The following is a 13,700-nucleotide window of genomic DNA, read 5'->3' as shown; positions in this document are numbered from 1 at the left end:
TTTGTTCCGTTCAACATCATCATCATCAGTTTAACATTCATATACATACGAATCTTCCAACATGCGTGGTATCAGCTATTTGAATAATAAGTACTCATCACCATCTCCATTCCAATCTCATTCGTATGATGCTAATAACATGCCGCCATCATCATCTGTAATTAGCAGAATAAGTCCACTCATTCTGTTAGTTATAATAGTCTTAGCAGTTATCTTCTTCGCTTATGGCCTTGTCCACTTGATTCTATGGTTCTTCATCAAAATCCTATCATCATCCTCGTCGTCTTCGTTGTTGTCGCCGTCTACTCTCTACTACTCTAACAGGTTCCAAGAATCATCGAGGCGCTCCCGCGCGATTCGGAGACAGCTTCACCATCTCTTCCGAATGCACGATTCGGGACTAGAACAATCCACCATTGATGCTCTCCCAGTGTTCTACTACCAAGAATTGTTGGGGCTAAAAGAACCATTTGATTGTGCAGTGTGCCTCTGCGAATTCTCTGCGAACGAGAAGCTGAGGTTGGTTCCAATTTGCAGCCATGCATTTCACATGAACTGCCTCGACACATGGCTTCTCTCAAGCTCTACATGTCCTCTCTGTAGAGCAAATCTCTCTAGCTCTATCGTGAATCAGAATCAGAATCCAGTTCGTGTTGTTGAGGAAGAGAATAAGAATGGTGGTGAAGGGAGTGAAGAGGAAGACGAAGGTGGTGGTGGGAGGAAAAGGGTGTTTTGTGTGAGACTTGGGAAACTGAGGAACAGTGAATTGATTGAGCGAGAAGAGAGTAGTAGTAGTAGTATTGGGTTGGATGGGAGAAGATGCTACTCAATGGGTTCATATGAGTATGTGGTTAGAGAATCGAATCTGAAAGTGGAAGTGGTGTTATCATCTCAGTCTCTTCATGTTGGTGGTGAAGAACAAGAAGAAGAAGATGATGATGATGGAAAGAAGATAGGGAAGAAGAGAACAAGAGGTGAGAGCTTCTCAGTTTCAAAGATTTGGCTATGGTCCAACAAGATCAAATATAATCATCATAGATCCAATAATGCAGATGCAGATTTTCCTTTGTCACCAATAACAAAGAAAGCACTATTAATCTAATTTCGGAACTTTGAAGAAGAATTCTGTTTGATACCAATTTCTAGCATACTTTAGTTTTGTTGATACCACTTTCTTATTCTAATTTTACCTTTTCTTTTAATAGATTAAATACACAAAGGCTGATTTTAACTTTTAGAGAGTACATTTTTCTTTCCATTCAAAAATTCTAGACCCCCGGCAGTTTTTTATAATTTTGATCATTATTTAATCAATATAAATATTAAATTATTTTTAATAAATAAATTTTATTAATTTATTTTTAAATTATAAAAAATATATATACAAATTGTATTAATTTATGTATGTAAATTCTGATAAAAAGATATAGAGAAACAATGATGATTGTAAATAATATGAATAATAGATTAAAAAATAATACAAATTAAAAATTAAGAATCAGATTCTTAATTAATTATTTAACTTCAAATTTTAAAATTTGAAAAAGTAGGATTAACAATTAAGCATATTCACACTGAGTACCGTTACTTCCAATTTCACCATAATCTCCCAATTTCTGGACCATGCTCAAAACTCACGTCAGTACGGGAGACAGCCGTTCCGACGCATCATAACGCCACCGTTTCCCTTAACCGCTGCCTGTGCACATCGCCGCACATGGCCACAGTTCAAGGATGGACAGACATGAGGAGCCTCAGCCTCCAAGTCATCACCGGCCGTTGGTTCCTGATGTTCGCCTCCTTCTTAATCATGGTAGCCGCCGGAGCCACCAACATGTTCGGCCTCTACTCCAGCGAAATCAAAAGCACCGTCGGATACGACCAAACCACCCTCAATCTCCTCAACTTCTTCAAGGACTTTGGCGGCAACGTTGGCATCCTCTCTGGCCTCATCAACGAGCTAACCTCACCCTGGGTGGTTCTAGCCATCGGCGCAATCCTCAACCTGTTCTGCTACCTCATGATTTGGTTCTCCATCACCAAAAGAGTTGTGAGACCAACGGTCTGGCAAATGTACTTATACATTTGCATCAGCGCTAACTCTCAGTCATTCGCGAACACCGACTCTCTTGTCACGTGCGTCAAGAACTTTCTAGAAAGCCATGACATCATTTTGGGGATCTTGAAAAGCTACGTTGGACTCAGCAGAGCGATCACAACTCTATTATACTCTGCGATTTACTATGATGACACCAAGGCTTTGATTCTCCTCATTGGTTGGCTTTCTGCCACAATCTCCGTCGTTTTCCTCTGAACAATTCGGTATATGAAGCCGGTTCGTCAGCCTAACGAGCTCAAAGTCTTCTTTAACTTCCTTTACATTTCTCTTGCACTCGCCGACTTTCTTCTCATCATGATCATTATTCAGAAGAGGGTTAACTTTAACCGGTGCAAATTTTCGATAAAATATTTATTGGAGGTTTTATTTGCATGTGGATGCTCATTTTACATACAAAAGGAATGGTTATTTTTGTTGCAAATCTATTATTATATTTTATTTTACATACAAAATGGATGGATGTTTATTTTACATAAAAAAGATGACTGCTCTTGTTGCAAATCCAATGGGAGGCTGGTGGGACAACAATGGCGCTGATAGGGTTTTCAAGAGATGCATAGTGGCAGATGGTTAAAAATTTGAAAAGGTAAGGTAAAAGAATTTTTTGTTACTTGATTGGGGTGATTTTTTTTATTTTCGATGGGCCAAAAAGGTAAGGTGCATTTTCATGAGGATGAAGTTCACCTCGTTACCATGGTAATGGTTGTAGTGGTTTCACTTCGACTTTAATCATAACTTGCTCTCGTGAGATGGTATAAGTCCATGGGCTAAATAAGCTTATTCAGGTATGAGAAATGACCTAAAGTTAGTAACTGTTATTGCAACTAGATATTATTATGTACTATGTAATATTCTATGTGGTTTGTACCGGTAATATTGGAGGTACTAATGGTGGCTGTATTTATTATGAAATTTTTCCGAAAATGAATTACAATTAGCCAATTATTTAGCTAGGTTTTGTAAACTTTCAATACTCTTCGTCGTATACGTATGAAATATATTCTTGGTAATGGTAGTGTCTTCAGGGACCACTGCATAAAGAGACAAATTTGTCACTGCATCACCGGATTTGTGGAAGTGCTTTTGTCTCCCTTGCCGATATATAGTTTTGCTGGAGTAAGTCGTATCAGTTAATGCCTGTGGTTCTTATTTCATAGAAAATTTAAATAAGTCAACACTAAATTCCATCAAAGTATTTTTTAAAATAAATAGCATTGATGTTGAATGAGCTAAAGCGTAGCATCAATGGGCAGAACGATTAAATCTGCAAAGGCTTTAACGGTTTTTGGCAATTGTGGCCATGATGCACTGGTCACGACCATGGTTCTAAAAATCGGACCAGACCGGCCGGTTGAACCGTTGCTAATAATAGCTAGTTAGAGAATCGTTAGAAAACCGTTAAACTGTTTAGGAACCGACCGGTTGGACAGGATTGGTGACTGGCCAATTATATGAAAAGCGACACCATTTTGTGTTAAAACTAAAAAAAAAATAAAAACCAAATGTGCAAGGAGCTGAAGCCTGAAGCCATTCGCCCATTCCATCCGTGAAACCCCCCTTCCCCATCATTCGTGAACCTCCTCCTTTGAAGCAAAACCTTAGCCGCTTCTTCCTTAGGTTCGTTGCCGCCGTCGCCCCCAAGTTCTCCGTTCTCGGTGCCTCCGCTTCTTCCTCTTCCCCAGGTCCAGAACCCATGTAGCTCAGCACGTCGTCCACTGGCTTCTCTCTTCGTGGCTTGGAGGTTGGAGCAGCTTGCGGTTTGCCATTGTCTCATCTGTCGCCGTCGTCTCGTCTCTCGCCGGTTACCGTCCGTGTCTCCGTCAAAGGTGAGTGACCGTGCTTTGCTTCTTCCTTTTAATTTTGCTCTAGTTACTGATGGCTCTGGTTATTGAATGCTTGGTTCTTCTTCTTCCTTTTAATTTCTGAAATTTTTGCTCAAATAATTTTGCTAATGTTGCTAATGTTCTTCTTCTACTGCCTTGCTAATTCTCTGTTTAATTTAGTGTTGTTTTGAACTTTTGAATTTCTACCTTGCTAATGCTCTGTTTAATTTCTGTCTTGATAATGCTCAGTTTAATTCCTAAAATTTAATTTAGTGTTTAATTTAGTGTCATCACTGCCTTGCTGAATAGTGTTGCTAATGTTCTTTTTCTTCTTCCTTGCTAATGCTCTATTTAATTTAGTGTTGTTTTGAACTTTTGAATTTCTGCCTCGCTAATGTTCTGTTTAATTTCTGAAATTCAATTCAGTGTTTAATTTAGTGTCATCATTGCCTTGCTGAATGGTGTTGCTGTTTAATAATGTACTGGTGTGCTGTTTTAGTGTTTTATAATGTATTGCTATTTTCAATGTTTTGTAACTATTGAATGCTGATTGTTGAGTTTAGATACAGTGTTGTTGATGATTAATTTAGTGTCACCCTTTAAATGTTTGTTGCTGAATGTTGCTGTTGTTTTTAACATTTCATACATGTTGGATACACCCAAAGGTAACAACCTTTTCCTTTCTTTAATCTTATCATAATCATAATAATGGTGGGACTTCGGTGAATTGAGATTATTCAAGTTTTGATTTTGGGGTGCAGGTAAGGTGAAGAATCCAGACTTTCTAAAAGAGGTTTCATCTGTTTGCAACAAAGAAGAATATCTCATTGTGGTAACTCTTATCTTCTTCTTCACTGAGGATTTTCAGTTTGTTGTTTATTTTTTTCTAACTTTTTCTTGTCTTTATTTTAGGATTGCCAAAGTTGAGTGAGATCTTTGTATAAAACTATCGATCTTGTTGCTGATGTAAGTGTAGCTGTAGTTCATCCCTCGCATTATATAATATAGAAGCTATTATCACTCTACCTCAAATATATAGCAGAGGCTACGCTTATTTGTGTATTATAGGGTTATATTATCATGTTGTGTATGTGACTTTTCATGGATGAAAAGACTAATAACTTTGTGTTTGATGTGAATTTGTTAAGGCTACAAGAATGTGAAGGACATGGGATGGGGGTTATATGGAGTGGGTCAAAAACAAGTTTCCAGTGAAATCATCATTAGGGAAAGAGGATCTCTAAAGTGTAGTTGATGATAGGAACATGTTTTCCATCTTTGATTTGTACAATTGAAATATATAGTTCTTCTTGTTAATTGTTTGTATCCAAAGTGTTTGCCATATATAATACTCATTAATTACCTAGGGAAGACATCTGAATCAGGGTTATAACTTTTTGAGTTTTTATTTTGATAAAATCATATGAATTTGGTTGATGATATTTTATGCAGTATTTTAAATTTTGAAGATATTTTAATATTTATGTTAGTATTTTAAGATGTTTATTTATAATTTATTTATTATTCTATTCTAAAACAGTTTTTTTAGTTGAACCACTGGTCAGATTGGTTGGATCAATGAACCAGTGAACCAGTGACTAGAGCGACTTGGTGACTGGTCTGATTTTCAAAACCTTGGTCACGACAATATTAAAACAAATATTGAACCCATTTGTGATGAGGTTACATTTTCCTAAGATCTGACTTTGGCCAAATGTAACGTATCTTAGAATAAAAAAAGTGCCGCATGATATAATTAATATAAATAAACCTCAAAATGAGTTGGTTTTCCCCCTTTTCGATAGATGATATTAACCTCTGGTCGCCTACTATGACTGGATGGATTTTGACAATAGCGACATGGTGCAAGTAGGTAACATAATTTCGGCAACTTACTTCTTACATATATACCTGGATTTGCTGTCCCGCTTACATAGGAATGGCAATGCTGCTCTTATGGCCTATCCAAGGTTTAAAAAAGGCATCATTTACAAAATTTATTTTGTCTTTCTAAATTCAAACAAATACAAGTCATTGGGGATGTACTAAAAATATAGTTTCCTTTATAAAGAGGTTGTGAAGAAAATATCATGTACCTATCCCAGATGGAGGTTAACTTAAGCATCTCTAGAAACGACTATGGAAATGCTTGTAATTCCATGGCAAGAAAGCATTTTGTAGCTCAAAAAGAGTGTGCAAATCCCCGGAGGAGCCACCCTTACAAAGCCATCAGATAATGTAAGTAAATATTTTATCCATGCATGTCATGTTTTTGACGTTATACTAAGAATAAATCTCAGAAATCTATCATGAATGCAGACTCAAGCTCCATGAAACTATGAGTTCATCACTGCCATTAAGGCACTTGCTAATGTTGTGGATACGTTGGCCATGAAAGTTGAGTCATCTTAAACCAGCATGCAAGGATGGAGGTCAGCATCTACGTGTTGTGTTCAACATTGCTTTGTCGTAAGAAGAACACTATGAAGCTTGTAGGTTCCCAAAATACGGACAAGGTAAATCATTTGGGAATATCGACTGCGAAAAATGAGCTCTCAGACATGAATACCAATATGTCAGCAACAACAACTCTAACTAGAAGACCATTCAATAACGGATTGAAGAACATGGAGTTGTTCAAGACAAATGCTTCTATTCCCATTATAATACCTAACGACGACGACACATATCCTGGTGGTAGATCCTATGAAGGACGTATCTCCAGAAGATCTAGTTGCCACAAAGGGTTGTCACAAAAACCACCATCAAAGGTATTCTGGCGATAAACAAATCTTTTCTCAAATTTAGTTGGATATTTTAATCATTTTTATATATTGTCAAAAAGGTAGAAAATATTTTAAGTCATTAAGTAAGAATAAGAAAAAAATTCTTATATTTTGGTGATGAAAAAATTTGTTATTTTTTTAAGTGAACTATTTATTTGTTATAAATCATGGAATGTGTTATTTAATGGCCTAGGTTTTTTTCTTGGTTCACGGTTTAAAATGTCACCCATATTCAAGGCCTACTCTACTAGACCTGTGGTTGCTTCCTTAGTAGAACACAATGTGTTTTTTGGACATGATTTGGGTCATGATTACAGTTTCACTTCATAAAGAGCATTGCTCGTATTTTTTATATATACGGTATTTTTTGTATCCTTATTGGATTTGGATGGTGCCAACAATAGTTCTTCTAGGGCTCGAATAAATCATAAGAAAACAAGAACCACACATATCTTCAACAAAAAAACATTCCTTGCACCTTTAGGGACATTCTTCTTCATTTGTCTCCCCATTGTTCGTTGCAAGGCATTGGCGATGGAACCACCTGGAAGACTATCGCTTCATCGGATATTAATCATGGAATAGTTACAAATTTGAGAACCACACAAGGATTACAGTTCACCTCGACTTCCTTTTCTTCGGTCCTTACTGCGGTTACTTTGTCTAGGAACATGGGACTCGCAAAGTTGTGTCCACCACCTCTAATTGGAACGACCAACTATGATGTTTTACCAACCAACCGTTAGCCTTCCTGAATACTTCCTGAAAAATGGATTACTTAGAGGTCATGGAAAGATCCGTTTGTCCATTAGTATTGGTATCATTCAAGAGATTGGGATTAAAAGAAATTATCCTGGTGACATCGCTGGCCCCAACAACGGTGGGATTAATATAGTCAAGGTATTTGGTAGTGTCATGAACAATTCTCCTCCACAGCCCCCCACCGGAAAAAAAAAAATTCAGGGATACATGTCAACATTTTCCACATGCATTTGTCCACTATAAATTCTTGGATAGAGCCACAAAGATGGGCCGCATGCTATGCGTTCAATCTCCCAAAAAATCCACTGTGAGGCTCTTTTCATCTTTTAAGTTATGTCGCCTTAAGTTTTTTAACTTTGCATATCATATTAGCCTAGCATGGACTCGTAACAACCTGTCTCAATGCAGGGAGGAGCTAATGAAATTTGGTGATTTAGTACTCACCAGGGAGGACATCTTGAGCCTCACTGCAGGCTCATTTCTAGTGGATAATATCTTCCACATGTTTGCGATGCTGCTAACTAAGTATAACGATGCCATGGAGGGGCCAAACATTTGGTGTCTACCTCCATTAGTTTTTATATTATCGACCCTTGGCATGTAAGTATTTTCATAGTACTTAGTTTATAAACGTTGACCCAAATCCACGTCGCGCAGAGAGATGTTTGTCAAGGAAAATCGGTCAAGCAGCTGGTAGCAAACTATTCAAAAACATGGATGAAGCCATCTCTAACCCTTAACTATGCAAATACTTGACTTCTTTCGTTATTCCTTGTGCTTCATGCATTATGCGATAGAAAAATATGCACTTCCTCATGCTAACCCATTGTTACCCACAGGCATACCTCCCAATAAAGGAGGACTCTGCACATTGGTACCTCATGGTCATTGCATTCAGGGAGGACCTGATGTATTACTTAGATGCATCGACGGGAGATGATGAGGTTGTCAAGCGAAAGTCATTCATAAAAAAGGTGGTAAGTCTTTCAAAACCAACATTTTTTTTGCAATCTCTGAATGCACGTTTTCAAATTCTTATAAATTCTTACAACATGTTTCAACCAATTAGGGAGACAATGTGGCCGCAATCATGGCTAACCCAACATATGAAGAAGACTTCTCCACCAAGGCGGGAGGTGTAACATGTTCTGGAATTACCATTGTCAACAGACTTCCTATTGCTCATTCAATGTATATGTCACTTATGAAGACCTGCTGTAATTATGGGTGCTTATTTTTTTCATTGCCTATTTTAATGCCAATGCTTATATTGCTGTAGTGAGACCTCAGCTATTTGGGTCCTCCACTAGATGGTCATGGGTGGTGCCTTCCAACGCAATCTTATGCTTCATGTATGTTGTTTTTACAGTTGTGATTTGAATTAATTGTATTGCTAAAACTATCGCTTCCTATAACATGTAGATGGAGGAAAAGGGTGTCAGATTGCACACTGTTGTTGCTTTGTTAATGGCTTCATTCAACGAGCGAACATAATGGATTACCAATTATGCTTCTACATCTTAGATTGGAGTCGAAAATTTTACCATTATCTGCACATGCATCTCAACCTTTGAACCTTATTGCCATTAGGATTATCAACTCTGTCATGCTTTATTATGGTGTTTTGTCTTTTGTCTATGCTTTTGTTATGGTTTTTTGCCATCTGTCTTTGTCCTTGGACATTAATGGTATTGGGAATATGGATGCTCTCCAACTATCCCGTGCTTTGTCATGCCTTTGAATTATGAATTTAAACTTTTGAATTATGCATTTGAACTTTGAATTTGTGATGCAACAAAATGTTCGCCTACCTTTTTGTGACTTGCGTTGTCTGGTCTATTGTACACATCACATTTAAATCATTAGTTTAGTCCACAAATATAAAACAATCCACAAAAATAAAACACAACTGAAACACCAAATATGCTTTACTCATTAGTTTTAGTGACTGGCTTATCTAGTCTATTGTGCACATCATATTTAAATTATTAATGTAATCCATAAAAATAAAACACAATTGAAACACCCGGTACGCTTTACTCATTAGTTTAGTATGAAAAAGTAAAACACATCTTACACAAGGTTAAATCAACATTGCTTCAACAAATGAATCTTTAACTCCTATCGCTTAGATAGAGATACATCCAGGTAATGGTCTTTGTCGGATGAGTCATCTTCATCTTTCTCACTAGCGTTCTGACTGCTCCAATGAGATTTCAGCCAATCTACTTCACCAACCTAAGCCAAAGTAACACGAACCAAAGCCATAACATCAACGACAAATGAAAGAGTGTTAGTTTTAATGAATTATCAGGTAAAAGCTATGCACTAATCTCCACTAACCTCTTCCATTATATTTTTATACACATTGTCATCAGTCTCTTCATAAACCGCCTTCTGCGCCCTCCCTTGGGTACCTTAACCACAAAAAATTGACCTTACCCCTGGTTTGTCTTTGTGAACAAGATAACCGGTTATAGCCAACTGCGCGGAAAATTTCACATCTCTTTACACCCTTGACTTATGGCTGGCTACCTATACTAATTTTACGCTGCTTGCAATGATGTACAACCTGAGGATCCCTTATGCCATCCTCGAGAGTAGAAGACACCGGAGGGTCAACTCCTTCCCCCGTTGGAGATAGTGTCTTGCCTTTCAAGTGCAAATTTTCATTTATCACTTTCACAGTTACGTCAACAAAATCATCCACTCATGCAAAAGCAAGTACACACAACTCCATGCACAAATAGTTCAACATCCAATTATGGCACGTAACCATCGGATCCCAGCAAAACGGTTCCTTTTTCCATGAAAGCCCTCACCCTTGAACGGGCATCTTTCGACCACCTCTCCAACACTACACTAGCAGGCATTTCAATGATATCAAGGTGGACTAATACTACAATAATATGGTCACAAAGAATCCCAAGGGTCTCCATCATCATGCACGAACACTTGAAGAATGGTCCATTCTAATAATGTGAAACACGCCATTCTCGGGGAAAATTCCAGACCGGGACAACGTGTAAATATTTGAATATGCTGTGAATGTACACGAACGTACCTTTAACGTGTAAGCACGTGAAAGCATTTGTCATAAAAGAAGAAAGATTTCTCTTGTCAGAACACTTGCCGCAGGCCTTTCTAGTAATCGTAGAGGGCTTTGTAGTACCATCTCATCAACAATCGATCGTAAGTCAGACAATGCTTCCTGAGACCTCATTTGACTTATACATCTAGAGAATTGTTCAACAAAGTCTTTTAAGTTGTGCTAGAAATGCACAAATTTGCCCAGCATAGAGTGAAGTCCCTCACACCTTGAGGTAGTTCGAAAGACCCCAAATAAATGACCACAGATGTGTGTAGTTTCCCACATACATCTTCTAGCATAAAGATCACACATCCAAGGATTGTCTTGTACGCCTAGCTTGGAAACCACGTTGTTCCACCATTCTTCAAACTCCATAACTTCATAGTTAAATAACATGTATTTCTTGAATTTGTATGTGAACACAAGATTGCTTATGTTTGAGGTTGCATTCCAGAGTAAGTGTCATGCACACAGACGATGATATGACTTTAGAGAAACTTATTCAATCGCCTTCTTTCATGGCTCCATGACCATCAGTGATGACACATCCCGGGGCCTTGCCCTTCAAGGCTTCTGAAAATTAATGAAGTATCCACTTATATGTTTCCACAGTCTTATTTTCTACAAGGGTAGCAGCAAACACTATTGGTTGATTGTGATGATTAACACCCGAGAAAGCCACCAGGGGACATATGTACTTATTCTTGCAATATATGGAATCAAATGCTAAAACATCCTCAAATGCTTCATAATCTAGTTGACTACAGTTGCTAGACTAAAACAAATCCACCAGACGACCTTCCTTGTCCGCTAGGTATCTAACACACATTCCTAAATTTTTTGCTTCCATACATTGCAACAACTTAAGGCATACATTTGCATCCCCACAAATAATGCTCCATTTCTTGTCAATTTGATTATACATGTCTCTCTTCAAAAATAGAATATTTTCACAGCCCCTGTTATCTGCACAAAGGATGCATAAATTTGTGATGTCTTGATGCCCACTTTCAACATCATATTCATCTGATCAATTGTCGCAGAGTTCATCCTTCTATGTCTTGGAAGCATGAAACTTAAATATGTCCTCAACCATCTTGTGATTATGAACTTCTTGGAAATAGGTTACAATCCATCTGCCACTATCCTTGTTCACATGAACACGCATCTCCGCCTCACACCCACATCTAGTCTTTGCCTTTGGCTCATGTTTTTAATCAGCAACTACATCACATAGTTTTTCCTTCCAAAAGTCCTGCCTAAAACATACAAAAGATTGTTGTGTCACCTCATTATTTACAATTTACCGACACCTATACCTTTGAGCAACAAACCTATTCATTTTTTGTATATAAGTTGTAGAATAAAAATGCAACTTTTTGATCCGAAAAATGGAGACTTTTAATCTCTTCCATTGTGATTTCCTTCATATTCATACAACCTAGATCCGCAATTTCATCAGTTGTCCTTTCTTCCCAGTTGTCATAGAACCAATCTCCAAATTTGTCATGTATGTCCGACTCTGCTTTAAAACCTTCAAAACCTTCGAATCCTTCACTCTCTTCCTCGCCTACAAAACTCCCTTCAACATTAACATGGCAACCTTCGACTGAATCGGGGGCACAGACTGACTCCTCAAAATAGTGCTATGATTCTTCCACTTCCAAACCTTACAGCCGAATAAAAACAACATAAATCAATGGAACAAAAAATTTCTTTATTTCATAACATTGTATTTTAAATAACATAACAAACACGCAAAAATAAAAAAAAGTCTAACCATGAAAAAATTAGCTACCATTTTAGTTTCACAACCTATGTCCCACTGACCATAGTTATTAAAATCAGATCAGAATAATCGGTTGAACCAAAAAATCGATAAATCAGATTTAATATCGATTCGGTTCGATGCTTGAACCAAATAAGGCAGAGAACCGGCGCAAACTAGTCAAAATCCAGAGTGAATCGTTGAAAACTGATCAAACTCGGTGAGATCGATCCGACCGAATCACTGGAAGTTAAAACTTTTTCAAAATACTTGGGGTGGATTTTGAATCCCTATCCTCAATTAAAAAGGTGCCTTTCAAAGCCACCAGGCTGTCATATTTGTTGTTAATTTATTTGTAAATTACAATATATATATATATATATATATATATATATATATATATATATATATCTTTCATCAAATAATTTACTTCTATTTAATTTATTTTGATTTTAGTTATAAACTCACTTATTTTTAAATTAATTATATTTTTATTTAACAATAATTATAAACTCACTTATTTTTTCTTTTCATAATTATATAATATCTATTAATATTATTTTTTAATAAATACTTGTAGTATATAATAGTATAATAGATATAAAATAATTAATAAATTATTAAAATTTAAAATAATAGTTATTTTAATATAAAAACAAAATAAAATATTTATGATAGAGTAGAATTAACATAATACTTATTGTTTCTGTTCCATATTGTTTTAGAATAGCTAGATATTCTTTAAATATAAGTGTAATTACCCGTGCCATACACGTGACAAGATTGAAATTATAATTTTAAATAATTTTTTAATTAATTTAAATTATAATAATTTGATTAATAAAAAAGTAACATGTTATGCATTGTTTTTCTAATCTAGTGTTAATTGGATTAATTCTAAAATAGTTGTTAATCGGTTTTAATAATATGCTTTCTTCAATAAATCAGACATATATAATGAATGTGATCATAAATAATATAGTAATAGTTGAATCCACTAACAAATATATTGGCTATTATCACACTATAAAATAAATTAAATATAAAGGCTATTAGCACTTATAAATCTATAAAATCGCACCGTCTTTGATAAGTGCAAGGGTTTACTTATTAAATAAACTTAAAATATTAACAAAATATATTTATAAAATAGACCTAGCATCACTTGAAATAATCATGGAAAATAATCAACTTACCTTATTATCCATGAGAACCATTTCTATGTAAGTCGTTTTGTTCTTTTCAAATTTGGATGGGACTTTCCATAACCTTATATATTAGTTTTGTTAAATAATTCTATATATATATATATATATATATATATATATATATATATATATATATATATATA

General features: G+C 36.0%; 2 protein-coding genes across 2 annotated transcripts; both read left to right on the top strand.

Moving 5' to 3' along the window:
• On the top strand, positions 1 to 1,102 carry LOC130983386 (RING-H2 finger protein ATL47-like). Its single transcript, XM_057907542.1, has one exon. The coding sequence runs from the start codon at positions 62 to 64 to the stop codon at positions 1,100 to 1,102; it is 1,041 nt and encodes a 346-aa protein (XP_057763525.1). The 5' UTR covers positions 1 to 61.
• Positions 1,103 to 1,717: 615 nt separating this feature from the next.
• On the top strand, positions 1,718 to 2,314 carry LOC130983370 (uncharacterized). Its single transcript, XM_057907540.1, has one exon. The coding sequence runs from the start codon at positions 1,718 to 1,720 to the stop codon at positions 2,312 to 2,314; it is 597 nt and encodes a 198-aa protein (XP_057763523.1).
• The last annotated feature ends 11,386 nt before the right edge of the window (positions 2,315 to 13,700 follow it).

This window comes from Arachis stenosperma, chromosome 1 (assembly GCF_014773155.1).
Source record: "Arachis stenosperma cultivar V10309 chromosome 1, arast.V10309.gnm1.PFL2, whole genome shotgun sequence".
NCBI classification, from domain to species: Eukaryota; Viridiplantae; Streptophyta; class Magnoliopsida; order Fabales; family Fabaceae; genus Arachis; species Arachis stenosperma.
The sequence above is the reverse complement of the archived record's forward strand: the minus strand, read 5'-3'. Positions and strand labels throughout refer to the sequence as shown.

What these genes read in the sequence shown, in the direction of transcription:
- LOC130983386 (XM_057907542.1), top strand. Translation starts at nt 62, where the DNA reads ATGCGTGGTATCAGCTATTTGAATAATAAGTACTCATCACCATCTCCA.
- LOC130983370 (XM_057907540.1), top strand. Translation starts at nt 1,718, where the DNA reads ATGGCCACAGTTCAAGGATGGACAGACATGAGGAGCCTCAGCCTCCAA.